This window comes from Lutjanus erythropterus, chromosome 21 (assembly GCF_056507025.1).
Source record: "Lutjanus erythropterus isolate fLutEry1 chromosome 21, fLutEry1.hap2, whole genome shotgun sequence".
In the NCBI taxonomy this organism is placed as follows: Eukaryota; Metazoa; Chordata; class Actinopteri; order Lutjaniformes; family Lutjanidae; genus Lutjanus; species Lutjanus erythropterus.
In genome coordinates this window covers 13281046-13302104 of record NC_139337.1, presented here as the reverse complement: position 1 = coordinate 13302104, position 21059 = coordinate 13281046, and the positions used below count along the sequence as shown (strand labels likewise).

The 21059-nt window shown below is 38.0% G+C and overlaps 2 protein-coding genes across 2 annotated transcripts; one reads left to right on the top strand and one right to left on the bottom strand.

The window, feature by feature from the left end:
* The first annotated feature begins 103 nt into the window (after positions 1–103).
* pkia (cAMP-dependent protein kinase inhibitor alpha) lies at positions 104–5617 on the top strand. The gene is made up of 3 exons (XM_084747787.1): positions 104–218; positions 3781–3958; positions 5144–5617. The coding sequence occupies exons 2-3, from the start codon at positions 3808–3810 to the stop codon at positions 5218–5220; spliced, it is 228 nt and encodes a 75-aa protein (XP_084603913.1). The 5' UTR covers positions 104–218; positions 3781–3807; the 3' UTR covers positions 5221–5617.
* Positions 5618–9455: 3838 nt separating this feature from the next.
* On the bottom strand, positions 9456–16013 carry bco1 (beta-carotene oxygenase 1). The gene is made up of 11 exons (XM_084747463.1): positions 15935–16013; positions 15701–15829; positions 15352–15481; positions 14861–15008; positions 14625–14775; positions 13616–13836; positions 12535–12792; positions 12332–12437; positions 11787–11881; positions 10101–10212; positions 9456–9939 (listed from the first exon to the last, which is right to left on the bottom strand). Exons 1-11 carry the CDS (start codon positions 15990–15992, stop codon positions 9785–9787), a joined length of 1563 nt encoding a protein of 520 aa, XP_084603589.1. The 5' UTR covers positions 15993–16013; the 3' UTR covers positions 9456–9784.
* Positions 16014–21059: the final 5046 nt, after the last annotated feature.

Sequence of the window (21059 nt, the reverse complement as noted above, 5' to 3'; positions counted from 1 at the left end):
TTGTTGTTGTTCAATAAAGGGGGGGATACCGTAGTATAGGCTATTTCACAATAAAAGCTTTATTTTGAAATGCCTACCCGGAAGTTGTAGTACCTATTCTTGCATTTGCTTGACGTTGGTAAATCCTCTTTAGTGAGCGCTACGGGGAATACCGAAGTGGCATTCAAGCTGATGTGATTGACCCCTGCGAATATTTGGAAGCCCTTTAACCCAAACAGGTACCTGCTGATAATAAGAATAACTGTAGGACTAGACTGTGTGTTCCTGTTGTCGTTATTCCATGTGTAACGTTAATATCCATGCAGGCTGCGTACACTGGCACTGACTGAGCTCTATGGGGGTCTTCTTTGTCACCAGAGAAAGACATATGGCTGTTGATTTATTATTGAAACCAGTTTGAATATGTCGATCCTCCTGCATCATTAATGGCATGTCTTAATGTAAAGGCTCGGTCTTTACTGTGTCAACAATGCAAGTGAATTATTAGAGGACTCTTTCGCTATACTTGATGCGCTGCAGCGCCTCCACTTACCCTTTAACAGATAAGAAATGTAGGAGGGCATCAATTATTTAGACCATACTCTGATAAATGTTTTCAACGGACTAATGACAGTTCATATAGAGCCACGGCAAGGGCATTCAATACATCATTGAACTAATCCTGTCATTGGATAATCCTATAGCCCATAGATTTAATAGGATAAGATAGAAACAGCGCTCAACATTTTTCACCATTTTTGGACATTTTAATGATCGATTAAGTGAGAAAATGCTCAACACGTTAATGAAATTAATCGTTAGTTGCAGCCCTAGATAATGGTAATGCTATATGTGGGAGTTATTACTTTTCTAAATGAATGTGAAGGAGAGTAGTGTGTGTGTGTGTGTGTGCGTGTGTGTGTGTGTGTGTGTGTGTGTGCATGAGAGAGCAACAGAGAGGGTGTTGGGCATCATTCCCAGTAACGCCCAGGCCACCTAGAATAACACTGGCATAAGTTTATGGGACTCCATTCCTGCACTCCACTCATCACAGCAACACTCACTGCTAATTTTCTGTTTGGCAGCACAACAAATCAAATGGTTGCAGAGCAGAAGCAGCCAAGTTTGTTTTTCTTTTTTCCTCTGTCTAGTTATTGACAGAGAGGGCAGAGCACGCAGGCCTGTTGTATTATTCAGCGATTTGATCATTTGTTTGGAGTCTGTGTTGGATATATTGTCGTTCAGGCCAGCTGAGCTCCGGTTCCCACATGGGAGCAAAGCCATAAGGGCAGCACAGGCATGCTTCTGCAGGAGCAGGACACACACACACACACACACACACACACACACACACACACACACACACACAGTTAAACTGATGTCCTACTTCATGGGTGCAACGGTGTGACTAAATTATGTAAACTGTAAAATTAATATTTTATATGCTAAAGAAACACATGCCAAGAATGTTTTGTCACTTAGCGACAAATAAAGCATTTCTTCAGTCAAAAATATCTACACTTGCCAGCAGTTACAAATGAACTCGATGAATCAGTAATGATAACTAAGAATGAAAATTTGATTTGTGTATGTTGCTGACATGTTTTGTCTGTGAGCATTGAGGACCATGTTCCTTATAAAAGTAGGGGTGACTGGGGCATCTTGTCACACAGTTTCTCAGTTTCAGAGTCACTTATTTTCCTCATTAAATGAAATAATAAATTCTTGTTCACAAATGTATGATCCATAAATTTTTACTTCACACTTTGGTATAGAGTTATAAATGCTTGACTACAGAATGTCCAAGTTGCCCAATCACCAGATAAATTGTCACATTACGAAGGGTAAATTTTAGCATTATATTCATGTTCGCCACGCTCATTTTTGTGGTTAAAAGTCTGATTTATTTAGACAAGTGGTTTGTATATTATTAATGTTCTCTAACTTCACCTGCCTCACTGCCCTTAGTATTATCCTAGTTAGTTTGCTGCCGTTTTTGGTCTTTTCTTTAGAATTTCAGACACTTTTAACAACATTTTTTCCTTTTGTCCCTCCATCTTTTTTCTCCTTCCCATATTTTAATATTTCTACAAAAAATATTTTATCATTATATGTGTTTAATTAATACTGTTTATTCCTGCCTTTTAATCCATTCTAACACTGTGTGAAACAGTATACCAACACACACATTGTTGTTTAAATGTTGCATATTAACCACTTTAGCAACAAGAAAAGTCGTCTTCTGCAGGGCTGCAGCTGGACAGTGCATACTGGGACAAATTGTCACATTTGCCCCAAAAGCAACTTGCCCTGGAATGACATGTATGCTATTTCTAGCTATGCCACAAGCTACCTTTAGAACTTTTATTTAGGTGTCAAATTACACATTTTCTCTACTCTGTTCATAAATAATATGATTGAACTTACATAGTAGCATTACAGTTTAGTTTTTATGTCAATTCCCACCTTAGATTACAGTGACATATACTGCTGTAAACAGTAAAATGACTTCAGAACAGTGATTTGCACATGCAACTGCAACTGTATTTTTTTCGATAGCGCCCTCTGGTGTTGGAGTTTTAACCAGTGTGACAACATGGGACAAGATGCCCTGCTCTCCTGTATTTTGTGCCTCATATGACTATATCTATTAATTTGACTGAGACTAATCAGCTCTAATTGTTTACCATGAGAGATGTCTCTTTAAAATCACCCATCATACAGATCTTCATAATATTTTCAGAATACACCAACACATTACCATCACTGACTCAGCATCATAGTAATAATAACACTAATTCTCTGTTTCTATATTGGAAAACATGTTGTGTCTCTTGCTTCCCCATGTTGAGCCTGACAGTTGTACATGGACAACATCTGTTGGGTCTTGCCCGTCTTGACACCATTTTGAGAATGACAGCTGAGTGGGAGCGTGCTCGGATGATGACAGAGGGGAGGCGTCCGAAAATAGCTGCGGTCAATCAAAGCTCGCACTGCTCTGGAAATAGCCACAAATGGATGTGTGAGCTGGGGTCATTTTTTTTGCAGATTTCCATTTTGATTAAACAAACAAACAAACAAAAAACAAATTAAACAAAAAAAACCCCCAATGGACTGGAGTAAAACCAAAACTTCCTAATGTTCCCCCCTCTGAAAAGTTTGTTTTTTTCCTTTGTACTCTTTTATGATAAACAAGTGCACATATTAAAATCTCACTGATGGATTTTAATTAGTGAAAATGGAGCAGGGAAGTCAGAACCTGCTCCGTGCTGAAGGGTAGCCTTGCCCAGGCAGATTGATACTGAATGTTAAAATGTCAACAGAGGGGGTTTAACCTAAATTTCCGTGGCAACACAGCTCTGTTCGTGCTCCATGCTTACTCCAAGTGGGATGACATTTGAATGCAGCACTGTCCTCCGATGTGCCATAATTACCCCTTTGAATGTGTGTTTTTGGCTTCTGTGTTGCATCAGTTCAACAGCACCCTCATTTGTGTTCCCATTCCACTGCCTGGTATTTCTTCTCTGAGAATTTGTTTCCTTTGTGTCGCTGGTGTCGCCTGTCCCCTAGACTGAGATTAAAATAGATTAATCAGGGATTAGGTCATAAGATAAGAGGAGGGAGGGATGTATTGAATGGGTAACCCACTATGTCACTTTCTTCATGTCAACATGCCGATGCATCCATTGTGTGGAGCTGCTTAGGACAAACTTCACAATTTCTCAGCATTTCAGTCATTGTCCTAAAAATGTAGTGCAAATTTGCATGTTTGTGGTAAGCGTGCTCCACTGTGTGTGCCAGGCCCTGCTATGGTGAGGTGTGTCAGCGATGACGGATGTGGAGGCGACCTATGAGGACTTCATCGCCTCTCGACGGTCTGGCCGCAGGAATGCCATCCATGAAATCCCAGGAGCCCCTGGAGTGCAGGGACCTGCTGACCTGTCAGAGAGTCTGGCACAGCTCAACATCAACAAGTCAGGTGAGAAACATCGCTTAAATACAGACTGATATGGACCAATTCAATTGTATTTCACTGAAGTAGACAACATCTTATAAACAGTACTTAAACTTCGTGCTAATCTGAGGCTGTCGTGGGCATTTCCCAACATTTGCGCTGGTGGGTGGGAATCCCACTGATGGAGACTGATTGCCAATTGTTTGCTTTGACTGATCAGTCTCATCATTTGCCTCACCTGTAAAGCACACTACTATACTTTCCTGTCCTAGATCGTGGTTGCGTCTCCACTCCAGTCAGTTCAGCCTCAATAAGAGATTTATTCAACTGCTTCAGTGGCTTTTGTCTGTTGTCAAATATTGTGGTTTTCTCTGCACGTGTGTCCTGTTAAACAATGAAACACATTCTGGATTTTGGGGAAGTAAATGTAAGTTTTAAGTATTTATATTTGTATATCTCCTGAAACATAGGTTCTCAATTTTCTCTCAGCCAAGGACCTCTTACAAGATGGAAAATATACTGCAGACCAACTTATGTGTGTCCCTTGGAATAATTTTGATGCCTTTTTTTAAGCTTCTACTCACTTCTGTAGAAGAACGACACAAGAGAAATGTAGAAAGATGTTAGCATTAAAATAGTTGCACCATCCACACAGAATTCCCACAACATACACATACACCAAGAGAGTGTTTCACTCAAAAAATAAAATAAAATAAAATTAAATTAAATTAAATTAAATTAATTGGCACTGGCAGGAGGAAGATTTAAATAAGAGCTATTGATTAGGTTAGATTAGTTTGATTAGAATTATATTCATATTTTAAATTAAAATCATGGTTTGTTGCACTGTAAAGCCTTTTATTAAAAACAATAATTTTTTTCTTTATTATTATGATAATTTAAATGAATGAACCTGAAAACTTTTTACAGATCCCATGAGGGTCCCTGGACCCTTATTCGAGAGCCAGTATGCAGTTTATTTCTGTCCGTCTGTTTCCAAATGTGTCTTCCTTTGGTCTACTTTAAACAGGATGAACTGTTAAGAGTTGATTATTCTTCTTCTTCGTCCTTGGTGACTTCTGCTGTGTTCACGGTGACTTACTCGCTGATTCAACCAACCTCATTCGCATCACTGACTTCATGTGTAGTAACTTATGCATGAAACTGACTGTCTGTCTGTCTCCGTGTGTCTTTCCCTCTGTCTGTTAGGTGATGAAGGAGAAGACTCTGAGAAAAGCCCAGACTCTCCAGATAAAGAAAAGGAGACTCAAGCTGAGGGCAGCTGAGCAGCAACGGGCTGCTGACGTTTGTGGACTCAAACAGCCGTTTATTCTTGTCTACCTGATCCCTGAATGCTAGGCCGATAACTGGCCAGTTGCATCTAATGACTATGAACAGACACAGCAAAATCCTCCACTGCCACCGTCCTGCCATCAGGAAGTCATTGCTATGGCAACCACAGCGCAGTTTCCATTCTGCACTTGGAGGGTGTTCCAATTTCCTTAAAAAGCCTCCTTTCCTTGTTGCCTTTCCTTCACGGCTGCTGATACGAGACTGAATGTGACGCACGACGAAGGCAGCATGATGTCAACAACCAAAAGCAGCCCTGTTTGGTGGTCAGCGATCCTGAGAGGAAAGCAGAGAAGGGAAAAGAGGCCGTTCAAGGCTTTTGGGGCAGGCTTAAAATTTCGTCTTCCCTCCTCCTCCCAAAACACTGATATGGCTGAAACACTTCCAGGGAACCGTGGACAGTGATTGGACACATGCTCTTCCTCTGCTTCATCAGTGCTCACTGTCTCCAATATCTATTTTTTGTTTATTTTAGGCCATGGATCAAGCTCTATCCATCTTTTGAATTTTGTGTGGGCTTGCTGGACATTATCTCACAACTGCACTCCAGTGTTCATGGTTCATGGTGAGACTTAACATCCCAAGGGAGGGTGGTATTGTATTTTGTTTGTCTGTTTGTTTATCTATGTCAGGAACTATATCTCTCTACTGAAATGCTTATTTCTACTTTGATTTTCAGTATGAACATTTTCTGACTTTCTACATAGGGAGCCCTGAACTTGCTAATAGTTTTGGAATTCAATCTGTTTGATTACTGAGGCTCGGTTGCACCAACAAGGATTACTTTTAAATCTGATTCAATCATGGTTTAACTTTAAATTATGTCGCAGGAGACATTAGAGCTTCTCTGACAAGTTATCATGAATAGGAGGTTTATTGTTTAACAAAAAAGAAACTTCTTAACTATCTTATAAACAATGTAACATTTCTTTTGCTAGCTAGCAAACAATATGATGTTTTGTTAAATAATAGAAGGCCCCAGGACTTGCTTACCCTAATTATTTTAATTAGGGTAAGTAAGCATCTCTATGCTGATCAAATTCAAATCATTACATTTGGATTTACTAAACAGACATTAGTTTTTAATTGTGCAAGAGAGTGCTGCTTAACTCTAAATCTGGATTCCCTTCTTTAAAACGTAGTTTTGCCCAGCCTTTTTAAATTAAAACTTATTTCATACTAAATTAATATTTGTTGGTGCAACCCGGCCTAAGTATAGACAATCATCTCACTCATCTTGTGGTATGTGATGGAGATGGATGCAGGAGTTTTCTTCAAGTACGAGGTGTAACGTTTTCATTCAAAATACAAAAACTGTCCATATCATACCGTGTCCTAGTTATTCTAGATCAATACACTGCCGTTTAGCATATCCAAATGTGTGTCTGTGAGTGTGTGTGAGGATGTGTGTATTTAAAATGTGATTTGGTTTACAGTGGATATGGAGATAAACAATTGATTTGCTGCTGGAGATTAGAAAAGTTACAATACTGATTGCACTCAAGTGTGTTATTTATACAACATTATATTATTGTTTATTAGAAATGTGTATTTCTCTGTGTATGGGGTGTCTGTTAGAATGGTTATTGTTGTGATTGTACAGACTACCTTTGAATTTTGCATTTCTCTTGTCAGTCAACCTTTCATTTTTCAGTAAGACCGACCTGTCCTCCATACTATAATGTTACCTATGATACACTGCCTTTCTCTGTTACAACAATCAAATATGTGGATATGCACTCTGACCGTCAATCTGACATTCATATAACACTGACATGATGACTTGTTGATAAATGAGTTTTTACATTGTATTTACAGGTCAAGAATAACTCGTACATTGAGTCAGGTTTTGTGTGATTTAATGACCAGTACTGTTGCACTGTAGGTAACCTGGAGCACCCACAATCATGTATTTTCCATATTGTTATTTTATGCAGCTCATTCATGAGTCGTGTCACTGTGTTGTCGATGACATTATTGTATAATGCTGCCATATTATATTTTGTTAACTTTGTTAGTTTTTGATGTGCAAGTAAATCTCACCTGTGAAAAATTATTTAGTGTCTTGACAAATTCATGCATGCAGATGATACGGCTGAGTAAACGAAGTCATTGTCTCCCTCTAGTGGTCAGATTTAGAAAAGAAAAGCCATGCCACTCCTCTGTTTCATTTTGATGCTGTTACTGTAAGTGTCCTGTAGATGTCCTAAGATGTCCTATGGTGTGATTTTCGGTCTATGATGGGATTGATACTGTGATTGTTAGCCCATGCCATAGGATTGGTGCTCTACCATTGTAAACCAGTGTAATTTTATTCAACTTTATGCCTCTACCCTACATCCCAGAGGCAAATACTGTACTTTTTAATCTACAGAGCTGAAAAAGGCTATTTTCTGACTTTTAAAGATACATGATTCTCACAGGACACTGATGATACAGACATTTGATGCTCTTATAGACCATGATGCATGCAGTAGTTAAAATGAGTTCAACCTGAAACATCTACAGCAATGAATAGCAGTAACATTAAAGCAATATTACTCCAAAAACATCAGACATAAAAACACTGACAGGGAACATTTTACTGCAACATGACCACTTTTACTTTAAGTATATTTATCTGATAATAATTCCATACTTTTACTTCAGTAAGGTTTTGTGAATACAGGACTTTTACTTGTTGTGAAGTATTTTTACAGTGTGGTTGGTACTTTACATTAGTAAAGGATTTGAATACTAATACCAGTAACAGTAACAGTAACATTATGTCCATATAATGTCTGGACAGACTGGTTTCCATAGAGGATGCTAAAGTGTGCACGTGCATGTGAACTCATGTTCACGTGTGACTCTGTTATCATCTGTGAGGCACAGATTATAAACGCCGCTGTACGTTGGTGCTCATCAAACGTGATAAAAATAGTTTAGTTGACATTAGTTGACTCAAACCCAATGATAGCCAGTTAATCAAAAGTTTTTCCAGTTCTTCAGTCAAAATTTCTTCCATCTTGTCAGCTGTCACGGTCACCTCTCCAAACATGTGCCTTCTGCAGGGATTTTTTTTTTGTTTTTTGTTTTTTCAGTCCATGTCATGGTTCTCATGAACTTGTGTAGCCTATAGACCTATTTCAGAGCAACCATCCTGGGATGAAATAGTAGTGTGGACGCAGGTGTTACCAATGATACTAATAAAAGCAGCATTGCACAATAGCAGCATCTTGCTTTACCTGAAGGGACCCAAACCTTAACTAGCATCATTGTTAAAGCATATGTTCACCCAACTATTTTTCAGAAGTTGCAGCTGTGAAAAAGATGCATTAACCAGTTTACCTGTGGAATGTTACTAACAGGTGATTCTTCAAAATTCCACAAATGTCCCAGTCTTCTGTCCTGACTTGTTGTGTTGCTGGCATCTAATTCACCATTAGCATATATTTATATATAAACATAAGGGATCTACTGACTGTTTAGCCATTTGGAGGTGAGTAGAGGGCAAATCATTTTCTATAATGTAGGGTAATAGTGACTAATTTTAGAATTTGCTGCTGCCTGGTAAGTGAAGTGAAAATTATTATTTTCTTTTCTGTGTGACCCATGGCCTCTCTGCCTCATAAAGATGACACCAAAGACTCGGCAAAGACTCGTCACATTCTTAAATAAATTAATCAAAAGTTAATCATTCTTCCAATTTCTGTTCCAAGTAAGCCTCTCCTGATTGAAACTTACTGTGGTGATAGGCCTCTGCGATGGAACCGATACTGTCATCAGAGAAATCTGTGTACATATACACAGTTTATAATCTTTCATCATAAAGCCCACAAAACTGTGACACAAGGCAACTTTCATACATCAATGAATCTCAAAGTGTCGCTTAAGCACACGTTTTACTGTGAAGCACAACACCCCTCCTTTTGTAGAAAAGAATTTCAAAGAATTTCTCTTTCGCTTTACTGTGTCTAAAAGAAGAACATCAAATGGACTTTGCTCGTGAGTTAACTTATCTTAGATTACTAGGTCAAAGGTGAGACGAGAACCTACTTCTTCATGTGCTTTGCCCACTTTATGTAAAAAGAATACATAATTGTGATCTCCATCGCCATGGCTCCTCCCAAGAGTGGTTGGATTCATTCTTATGAACCGGTATGTAGTAACTTAAGAGAGTGAATATGTCTTAAACTTTAAATGTTTTATTTTTTAATGAAAAGAAGCACAAGTATAATAATGGTCATAGAAGTACAACAGAATAATATAGATGGCATGACAAACAGTGATACATATACTGTATATACAAGCTTAAGCAACATTTTGATCCATACAAAATTGATAAATTTGCATGTTTCTAATTAATGAACATACCAATATTTTTTTTTTTTGATGCAATCACTGTAATTTTTCAGAGATAAGGGAGTCCATGAAACCATGCACAGTCTCGTCATGCTCAGTTAGATTCCTGTGCCATGCAAGCACAGATTTTGGAAAACCTTGCAAACTGACAACTGACTAATTTTCATGTGGGATAAAAAATCCATGCATATCCTTGTGCAGCTCGGTGTTCACATTTGCTCGAGCTACTTCTTTGAAAGTTCTGCCATCAAGAATCAGCATGAAATCGGACTGGTCTGGGTTGGAGTTGATAACCGATATTAAGACCACACCTGTAAATGGAGAGGAAGAGGTTACTGTCAGACTGCAACGCATAATGTCAAAAATGTTGACATGTCAACACAGATGAAACCACCTGGTCTTCTTGTCCATTTGTACTATAGCATACATATGCATGTCATACATTGCGCATGCACACCACACAGTATCTCACCGTCATCCTCTGACTCTCCATTTGGTCTGGGGACGAACACGGGCTCTGATGGCCAGCAGTTGTCCTCGCTCCAGTAAAGCATTTCCTTGGTTTCTATGTCCAACTTCCCAGCCTACGGTGAACAAACAGATTAGGAAAAATAATTAAGACATTCATTCTGTGTCTCATTATACCTTAAGAAAGGTTGTAATCAGCAGTTATTTACACACAAACACGTTTAAGAATGTTACTGTTAATTTGTCATATTAAGCTGTATAAAGGTTTTAGTCAGATTTTTTTAAGACCAAATCATTTTTACCACTGATCTTATTCTTTCCTAACACTTACATAAACAGCACCTTGCATAAAGAGCTTATCTTGTAGACACTGACAGCCTGTGCAGTACTTTGCCCCAACTGAGAGCCATATACATGGAAACATGAAATTGTGGTAGAGCTATAAAGTTGTAAAGCAGATTTAGTTTCAGAACTGTCAATAGGCCATATCCATTCAGGAACTGGCAAATCTTTTCTTAGTGTTGGCTCTGCTGACTTTAGTCAGAAGTGGTGGTTAAGGGTCAAAATCATGAGCTAATTATGTAATTTTTCTTGAGGATATATCAGCAAGATGCCAGGGGCAATGCCAGGCGCAGCATGGACACACTGTCAGTGAATCACAGACACATGACACAGACATATGCAGCCACTCGTGTTCACATCTGGGCCATTTAGAGTCACAATTTTACTTTTTCAGCACATTTGTGCACATCTTAGTCATATTTGTGTTCCTCATTAATATACTAAAATAGGGAAGTGTAATAAACAGCTGATAAGTTAATTTAAGAAAAAGGGCTAAAATTATTTGATATGTCAGCACATATGAAAGACAATAATCTTAGTTCCTGCAGTTTCTGTGAGCTCTAAGGAATACGTGGAACCTCCAGCAGGATCTCCTTTAGCCTTTATTCATTTATTGTTGATGAACAATCAATTCAAATGCCTGACGCAAATGTGCAAGGTCTCATCTTCCTACAAGGAAACTCTTATCAATGACTGTCATCAACATAATGTTTGCCTTTTCCTTTTGCTCATCCTGCTGTTGATTCACACTGTATAAAAACCCACATCAATAACCATTAACAAAACCCTCAAAGCTCTCATTTGTTGTTAAGATTCTGTGCCAAGTGGGAATAAACATAAAGATCGAATTGTTTAATCCAAGATGTTTCCTTTTGTACCTTCCTCTTTGCAGGCTCTACATCTCTGGACAGTGCGTATGTAGTGACACGCAAGGGAAGCTCTTCCAAAGTATAAGAGCTTTGTTATTCAATACTTTGAAGCCTCTTTGCATTGTTTTTGGTACCTTGATGTAAAAGCATACTCAGTGGGAAAGGACGTGTGGGTATTACAGCCAGAGCCATGACGTGATTTGTTAGGGCAATCGGCAATTCACACTTCACCAAAGTATTTGTGCCAACTGGTAATTCTCAGTTCTGCAATTTACTTCCTACCTCTGCAAAAACAATGCTGTCAGGAACAATCTGTTTCCCAATAGTCCTATATTTGAAATATCTGTTCTTAAAGAGTCTGGATGCTTCTGGTCTCTCTTGGCAAATAACACTTATGAGACTGTAAGAAATCACAAAGACGGATGTTCCCACCAGTTCTGTTTCCAAATAGCCAGATTAAAGACAATAGGAAATCTCACCCGTTCTGACAGTGCAGACTCTTCCACACAGCTTCCGTAGACAAACCGGTGCCTCTTGCCATTGAAGTCATAATTTATTCTGGGTAATTCAAAACCTGAAGGAAATCAATAGACAGTGTTTGTATTTATATGAGCAAATTAATAACTCTTTTAGGATGCAATGTATGAGGACCCTTTGGTACTTTATTTTGAAAGACTTAAGACTCTCCCACAAACTAGGTAGGATCTATAATCTTTATTGTTCATGAATGGAAGAGTTTAGGTAAATCAGCCCATATACTAGAAAATCCACAGATTTGATTTATTTATATTCTTATGTATGTGTTGGTATTTTGATGTCTGTGAAGTGTTGTATTGTATGTTTTGTATCTGTCTGTTTATTTTAATTCTCAATTTGGTATTATAATCTCCTGTAGATTGTTTCTTATACCTTATCTTGTATAGGAAAATATTGGGTAGGAAAAACGAAAATGTTTCTTGTCAAATGCTGGTATGCAGTGCCCCTTTTTAAAAATGAAAATACATTATTTAAACATCGGTTTTACCTTCCCAGAGCACCTCTGACTGGCACATGAGTTTGCCTTCTTTCTCTTTCACAGCGCTGGCTGTCGTGTATTTGAGTTTCACCATGTCCTCTCCAACTGCAGCACCCTGCAAAACCCAGTCAGAAAGGAAAAAGTACGCATTTAAGGAACATCATCTTTAAATTTCAGGAGTAAATAAATCTGATTAAATAAAAAAGTCTCACCTTTTCTGAGTGGATGGGAAGTACAAATCTTTTGTAGCTTGGTTTGGAGTAGGTGCCGTCCGCAAACTTGGCATTTTCCTTCAGCTTGCTCAGGTAGAACAAATCATAAAGGCTGTTATCCTTGTAGGCGATGACATCAAAGATCACGTGACCATCGTCCTCGAAAGCATTCACGTGATGGTAGACGATCATTGCTCCAGTGTAGTACTTTGTTTCCATCACTTTGCCAGTCTTTCTGTCTATCAGGTGGATCAGAGTCTGTTCAGGAAATACACATTTAGAAGTAGGCAGTTACGTTACAAGAAGAAATTTCATCTGAGATCAGTTCTAATCAGAGTTTAGCTAAACTAGGTTTAAAATCCAGATTTAAAAATAACCAGAGCTCTGTTGCACAATTAAAAGCTAATCTTCATTTAGTAAATCCAGGTTTATTCATGGAAACGTAAATCAGAATAGAGAATGCAGATGCTTGCTTACCGAAATTAAAATAAATGTAAAAAAAAACTGAGTGCTGTCTGGACCTAGTAAGTATAAAAGAAGGGGCAAAACAGTTTGGCTGCTACATATTCTTTAACAAAACATCACATTGTTTGTGAGCTAACTCAAACATTAACAAAAAGATACACAGTTTGACAACTATCTAAAAAGGTAACAAAATGTTTCAATGTTTGCTAGTTAGCTCTAGTCATGTTGGCTTGTGATAGAAGCCTCTTTTGAGGAAAACCTGTTGGCTGAATTAATGGAGCAAAAAAGATTAAAATATGTACAACAGCCCGGGTTTAGGGTATGCTTAGTGGCTTAGGCCTCAGATAAAAACTATACTGTTTACCTTTAAGTTTAAATTGAACCTTAATTTTGAAATAGTTTCAAAGTTTGGTGCAACATAATTTTTAAGTTAAACCTTGATTTAATCAGGGTTAAAAATGAATCCCTGTTGGTGCAACCCAGCCCAAGAGTCCACAACACTGGTAGAATCATGTACACTCTTCTCCCCTGGTATCAGCTTCATATTATGTTCAGTGTTGTGGATATACATATACTGAAAAACATGACATCGATCAAAACAGCAGTAACGCCTTACGTTTTCCTCAGGGCAGAATTTCAGGCAGCTCGCCCAGTTGACCCCCCTCATGTATGCGGTGGCCATCTTCACGATGTCCAGTTTGAAAGGCTGCTCGATGAAGATGAAGTAGTTGTCGGTCATGCCGAAGCTGTGGTAGTAGCAGGGGGTGAGCATCGAGCGGCAGGGAACTGTGGAGATGACCTCCACATTTTTCAGGGCAGGCACATTCTTGCCTTTGTCTGAAAGTTCAAAGTTAAGAGCAAAAGAAAATAAGAACAAACTTAAAAACATAAGTGAATGAAAAAGACACTTAAAATGTTGTCAAAGCATTACGTTAATTTGTTGGTATATAAATTAAACAAAAGTATTAGTTTCAACTTAAAAAACTTACTGTCTGGGCTGCCTTAAATTTTGAAGTTGACTGAATTTGAAAAGACATGTTGGGTTGTTCTGAAAATAAATACTAGAAATTTTAAGTTTAACTAACTTTAATTAACAAATATAACTTGTATATTCATATTAAGTTGATGAGAAAAGATTCCACTACATTCCTGTATGATGTTTACACTGATATAATAGTTCAGTTAATCAGTAATGTAGGGCACTTAGGAAGCAGCAGCAATAAAAGTGACACTTTATCTGCCCCTTTATGTAAACTGTGGTCATTCAGTTCCTGAAGGGTCCACAACATGTCTGTGCATGTGTATAAAAAACATGTCGTAAATAATTTGTTGCGATGTGACTTTTAGGCCTTCAGTATATACTAATATCCATGCAGCTGTTAAGCATTTTATAGTATATTCCTACAGAGATCTGGTTTACATCCAGCCTCTAACAGCCTGCAACAATAGTGTAACACTGAGAAGTGTGAACTGCACTCTACTCAGTTTCAAGGGTTGAGATAATAGCGGCAAACACGTCACCATGGCTGTTCTCTTGTTTTTAAACTGTATTTGCATAATCTTGCGTTATATCAGCTGACTGGAGAACATGACAGATGACAGAATAAGTCATCAGGTTCATGTACCTTTCGTTGTGCCATCAGGGACTTTGAACAGGATGTATTTAGTCTTGCCCTTCTCTGCTATCGAAGTTCCAATGTTGTAGGCGCTGCCCTCTTTGTCATAGTGTGGATGGGACGAGGCCAAGTTTACCGGCAGGTACTTCATGTAGTCCACCTGCATGAAACCATTCAGCAACACATGAGCTTGAAAGTGAACTCTTCATTTGTGTTGAGTGAGAAAGGTCGGCAGATGGCATTACCTTGTCCTGGGTTTCCAGGGTCACTGGATCAATCTTGCGGATGTAGTTGGTTTCAGAGGTGGCATAATAGTCGTTTCCATATTTAATGAAATTGCTTGCACCGTTGTCAGTGAAGTCAGGCACTGTGTGGTTGAGAAACGTAATTGCCCTGACAAGAAAGAAGAAGCAGAAATTTGAAGAGTGATATATTGCAAAGGGAGGTGGGGGGTCATCTCCCATAAAAGACCTGATTTTATCACACTGAAGGCCCCATGTGAGGGTCATCTGCAAACCCACAACAGGAAGGTAAACAGCGGGGGTTTCTCCATTATAAAAGACTAATTATACTAATATTAGATCCTTTGTTGCTTGACTGCAACATGCTGTTTATATATATTGCAAATTGAATACTGAAAAGCTGAAGAACTGTGGAAGAGCTGGATGCCAAACAAGATATTGCAAAAATAAGTTTATAAAGAAAAAAAAAATTACAATTTGATCTGTATGCTTACTTGACAATGAAATTCTTGCTTGGGTCTGGGTACGCCATTGTCCCCATCTCAGATACAACTATCCTGTTCGCAGCCATGTTCGATTTATAGGTGTCACTTCTAAGAAACCTGCTCCTGTGGTACATTTCACCTGAAAGAGAAAAATCCTTATTTCTGTGTGTAGCCAACTTAATTTTTCTGTAGGTATATTGTAACAGAACTCATGCTCAAGTCACTGATCAACAATTGTAAAGCAAAGGTGATTTTCAGCATCTTTTGCCCTATTATTATTATTATTATTATTATTATTATTATTATTATTAAATTAATTACATCAGAATGCTTTTCAAGGTAGAAATGCAAGACTAACCATCTTTAAAGTTGAAGCTGTGCATGATGGCCATCCCATCGAACCAGTGGTCGTAGCTGGTGTCCCCCACAGAAAAGATACCCGGGCCATTGCGCAACAGCGTGCCTTGCAGCCAGCTGGGGATGTTGCCTAAAGAAAAAAAACCAAGACGGAGAAAAACACAAACGCTTCAGCGCTGGAATAAAGTCAGCGGATCTGTAGGTCATTCAATAATGGAAGAAAAGCTCCAGCTACCTTTTACATCCGCCTTGACGGACTCGGGCCTCTCCTCCGCGTTCTTAGAAAAGCTCATGTTTGCCGATTTGAGAAGTGAAGAAGACGCGGAGGTGTCTGAATAAATACTGCAGCCCGACCACACCGACAACAGTGGAAACCACTCCCTTAAAGCTCTTGTTTTTCTCAGGGGGTGGGGGGTAAGTTATTAACTTATCTGGTGATCGCCCTCTGTTAAGATTTCATTGAAGTCTTGCAACTCAATTCGGAGAAAAGGGTTCAACTTTGACAGTTACGTTCCGCGTCAGCTACTGACTGATGTCTTACCTGTTGCCAGTGTCCTTGGCAATTTAATTAATTTAAAAACATAAAACGATATTTCACTTTTTCACCCAGATGTTTTAATGTGAGCCATTTCTACAGGACGAACAAAAAGATCAGCCTCTTTTGTCCTTATATTAAAAGACACCATAAAGTTTAAATCCTTTGGTTTATCTGACTAGATTGCATAATCTGCAATTCACTTTCAAAGGCCATTATGTGGAGTTTTTATGTCCTTATATTTTCATGCAGTTTGTTGACAGTTTCTTAATTAGCCTCAAACAACATATATAAATATATTTGTATTTGAGCCTGTAAAGCAATTAAACTGGGCTGCACCAACTAAGATTAATTTATAATCTAATATAATTATAATAAACCTGATCAAGTTGGGTTTAACTCTAAATGATGTTACACCAAACTTTAAAAAATAGTTCAGAATTAATAGAGATTGAAATTAAACCAATATTTTAACCTCAGTTTAGTTTTTACTCTAAACCTACATTAAATTTAAATCTGTTGCACCATTACTTTTAAAATCTATTTTAAATTGTAGCTCAGTATTGACTTTAACTGCATACTTGAGGAAGTTTAATTTGACCAAATAATGTAATGGCTTGACATTTTTTAGGACTACAGAGCAACTGGATTTACTTTAAAAGCTAGTTTTCCTGATCTCTGATTAGAACCAAACTTAGATCAAATTAATCTTTGTTGGTGTAACCCAGTCCTGGTTTAAAATTCAGTTATGAGTTATGATCTTAGAGCTTAAGTAATTTCTTTTATCTGCTTTGGTGATCAAGGACATAATATTGCTTTATGGCATTATATCATGGGGTATTATTCTGACCTTACTACCCTTTGCGCTTTATATAATTACCCAGCGTACAGGTGAATGGAATTATTTTTCTTGGAAGGATGTGTAGTGCCTCCTAGACAGGGTAATATGTTATCTGGTATAATAATCTTGTTGTGGAAGTTGAGGTATGGAGATATGTGGGTAGAGTCTGTTTGTTTCCTAGAATACCCATCATAACCATGACGTAAGTTTATCTGTCCTGAGATGACCAGAGGCAATCTGCAGCGTAATGGGGTCATATGTTGCTTGTTATCGATAACCTACTGAACACTATAAACATAAGAAATGACTTAAATTCAAATTAAATTAAATTAAAAAGTAATGGTCTGGATTGCCTTAAAATTTTAAGTTGACTGAATTTGAAAAGCTAAGTTGAGATACTATTGTAATGATTAAAAACAAATACACTTTTCTAGTTAATGATATTAATTCAGTTGTACTCAAGATAACAAGTTCAACAAGCTTACAATATTAAGTTTAACCAAAACTCTTCAGTCACACATTACAAACCACTGAATTCAATACTAGCCTTCTCCATGATTCATCATTTTTGATGAATAACTTCATCAAAATGACTTCAAGTCAAAAGAACTTTTTTTAAAGTTCTGAAATGTTCTGAAAGTTTAATTAACTTGAATAAATAATACATAAGTAAATGAGAAAAGATAAGTTGATTCCACTAAATTCCTGTATGTTTTTTTTGTTTGTTTGTTTTTGTTTTTTTCAGTTTTCTCTCCAAGACTATTCAAGTTCCATCAATCAAACATTGACACTTTGCATAATTCATTCCTCCACCCACTCAATTATAAAGATATGACACTTGTCATATTTTCACTAAACATTAATTTCTTCCACACTCATTTACAACTTATTTCACAACAAGAGAATAAAATGAGATCATCAAGCAATACTCTGAAGTATATAAAACAGCTTTATTATTAGACCGATGCAATGTTAGCCTGTGGCTTTCTGCAGGGTAATGAAAGGAACCTGATAAAGGACACAGAGTTTTGACCTCTTCAGCCCTGTCCCCTTTTCCATGCATCTTGGAGGTCGGTCAAGTTGTGCAAGAGACCACTACACTGGAGCTATGACAAGAGATGCTCACTTTTTCTTTTTTACAACTTTACCTGAGATGGGATGTTTGCTACGCAGCAGCACGTTTGTTCAAGATGTAGTATATTTTAGATTATTTGAATTAATTGGTATGATCCAACTGTGACGTCAACAGATGTTCAGTCTCAGGCTTCAGTGTCCCATTTTAACTGACTGAAAAGTTATGTGGTCCTGTCTCACTCCACAGTCAGTGTTTCAACAAAGTTATGTGTGCTCTGTAAAAGTTGTGTGTTATGTCCAGTGATGAATGCAGTGTCAATCAAACACAGAGAAAAGACTAACAGGCCTGAGGGGCAACAACCCCACTGGCAGAAACAATAATTAAAGTGAGGCATCACAAACCATTAGTGAAAGATAAAAAGGTAACAATTTAAATAAAGGTTTAAGAGGCTTACAAACAGTAAAATAATGTCTAAAATGAAAATAATCTCTAGGTGTGTGTGCAGAGGGGGGTTATCAACAGGTAGATAAGGGAACCTTGTGGACAAAAATGCCCTTCAACCAGACACCACATGTCCTCAGAAAGAGAGCATCTGCTCTGATAATGATTCTGCACTTTGATTACTCTGTGGAGCCACACGGGCAAAGTCATGAACTTCCCCTCATGCTCACTCATTAAAGGGCATTTAAAATTCAATTTGATAAAGAACTTGTCTGCATAAGACTTACAATCAGACACCGAATCCAAAGTCTGCTGATACAATTCGAAGAATACATCAGGCAGGGCTGGGCCAAGCCTTTGAGCAGAATTTGTTCTGGGGGGGCCCCTCCACCACCTTGGCGGACACCTTAAGTAATCCAACACACCCCTTATCACTTTAATTAGTAGTAGCTCTATTGCTCACATCATACCCTCCTTTCTTCTCTAACTCAAAAGGCAACAAACTCATGAGTGGTGCACTGTATGCATGAACATGACACCAGCTCTGACAGAGGCTGCAGGAGTTGATTACTTGCCAGTCCATTCACATAATTTTATGTTTCTGTAAGAATACCATCGACAAAATATACTACAAAAATTTCAAGCCCTCTTAAGGGACATTTTAGCTCTCTTAGGGGCCCTCTGGTGGCCACAAGGACCCTAAGCAGGGGCTAAATTATACAGGCCCAGTTCCAGAATAAAATAACTGGAGGTGCATCTGAAATTTTCTGGAGATGCACTAGTGTCTACAGTGCGGACCAGCAACAGCAATGATCCCTGATGAACAAAGTATGCTGGAACACAAGTGGGAAAAGTTGTAAGCAGTGAATACAGTGTGTGCAAAATAGGGTGAGGGTGCAAAATATTAAACTGATGTTGCAATGCATGCTTTTGCAGCCTCATAGAACCAGGGCTGAAATAATACCAGTGAAAAATTATTGTTTTATGTATTGGTACATTTGTTGTATGAAGTTTCTTGATAGCTGCAGCCTGGATACTATTACACAACAAAGAGATTTCTGCCTGTTAAAAGGAAGTTTTCCCTCACCACAGTCACCCTAGTGCTTGCTCTTGGTCGGAACTATTTGGTTTATAAAGAGTATGGTCAAGACCTGCTCTATTTATAAACTGCCCTGAGACAAATCTGTCATGAAATAAATTTTACTTGACTGTTATCCATATTTATGACTGTTAAAATGCAGAAATTAGGTGAATGTTGGAGTAACTCAATTGGGTGACAAAACATCAACATTAAAATGATTTGCAAGTTTATTAAGAATAGAAAACAATGGCTTTGGTACATAACTATTCTTTAATGCAAACTAACCTACATAAAAGTACCCTCATGTTTAATGCTATTCACAAAGACAGCTGAATTACCATCAGCATTTAGATTTACTTTAGGTTTTATGGTTTTATGTGCACAAAAACAAATTTTATTATAGAAGTTCACAATCCTCAAAAGTTTTCAAAAACATTTGAAATTGCATTAAACTTCAAATAGTTTCAATAGCCGTTTGCTATCAGGCCTTTATTTTGAAAGGGGTCTGTGCTGTGTTTATTAGTAATGATAACAAACTATATATTTTCTGTTAAACTGTAACTTTATTCACTCATCCTGTGTTCACCCTGTATGTGGCACACATGATATATTTTAAGAAGTCAAGTTTTGAACATTACCAACATTAGCCCACAATTCATCACATGGCAATGCAGAAAAGGTGACAAACAGTAGAAGTGCCCCATGTGCACTTCTGATCACTCCATTATCAGAGATTTGGCCATTATTAGGACCTGATCTCATTTGTGTCTGGCCCACAGCAGCCTGATCAATTTCTCATGTGTCCCCCAATGAAATATAATTGCCCATCCCTGATCCAACCTGATGTGTTGCACCAGGGCTGACTGGACTTCTTCATCATCATAAACTAATCTTTTGGCCTTACCTTCCTCTTTCCTTCCATGCTGCTTAGTAAAATTGTCTCATGAGCCCCCTACTGGCCTACCTCACTGAGCCCGGGCTGTGACTCGAGTCAGACCTGCAAACCACAATCCCACTGTGATGCCATAATACAGTGTCTTTATAGTGCAAATGAGGCTGAGAGAGTTACAACACTGCCATCTAGTGGCTCATTTAGGACATTACCCGTTATGGTCGCCATGAAGTGTCTCATGGGGATTGTTGTGACGTCAAAATGTTCTTGTCATATATACATATCATATTATTATTATATTTATCTGATATTTCCATTGTTTTACTTCAGTACAGTTTTGTGAATACATGACTTTTACTTGTTGTAAAGTATTTTTACAGTGTGTTATTTGTACTTTTGCATTAGTAAAGGATCTGAATACTTCCATCTCGGAGTAACATCATGTCCACATATTGTCTATCAAAACTAAAAACTGGAATTACAACTGTGATCCCA

Excerpts from the sequence above, each read along its gene's own strand:
- pkia (XM_084747787.1), top strand. The coding sequence starts at position 3,808 with ATGACGGATGTGGAGGCGACCTATGAGGACTTCATCGCCTCTCGACGG. Across the intron at positions 3,959-5,143 it reads GCTCAACATCAACAAGTCAG|GTGATGAAGGAGAAGACTCT; the intron begins GTGAGAAACATC and ends TCTGTCTGTTAG.
- bco1 (XM_084747463.1), bottom strand. The coding sequence starts at position 15,992 with ATGAGCTTTTCTAAGAACGCGGAGGAGAGGCCCGAGTCCGTCAAGGCG. Across the intron at positions 11,882-12,331 it reads GTCAGAGGTGCTCTGGGAAG|GTTTTGAATTACCCAGAATA; the intron begins GTAAAACCGATG and ends GATTTCCTTCAG. Across the intron at positions 10,213-11,786 it reads AGTCTGCACTGTCAGAACGG|GCTGGGAAGTTGGACATAGA; the intron begins GTGAGATTTCCT and ends TGTTCACCGTAG.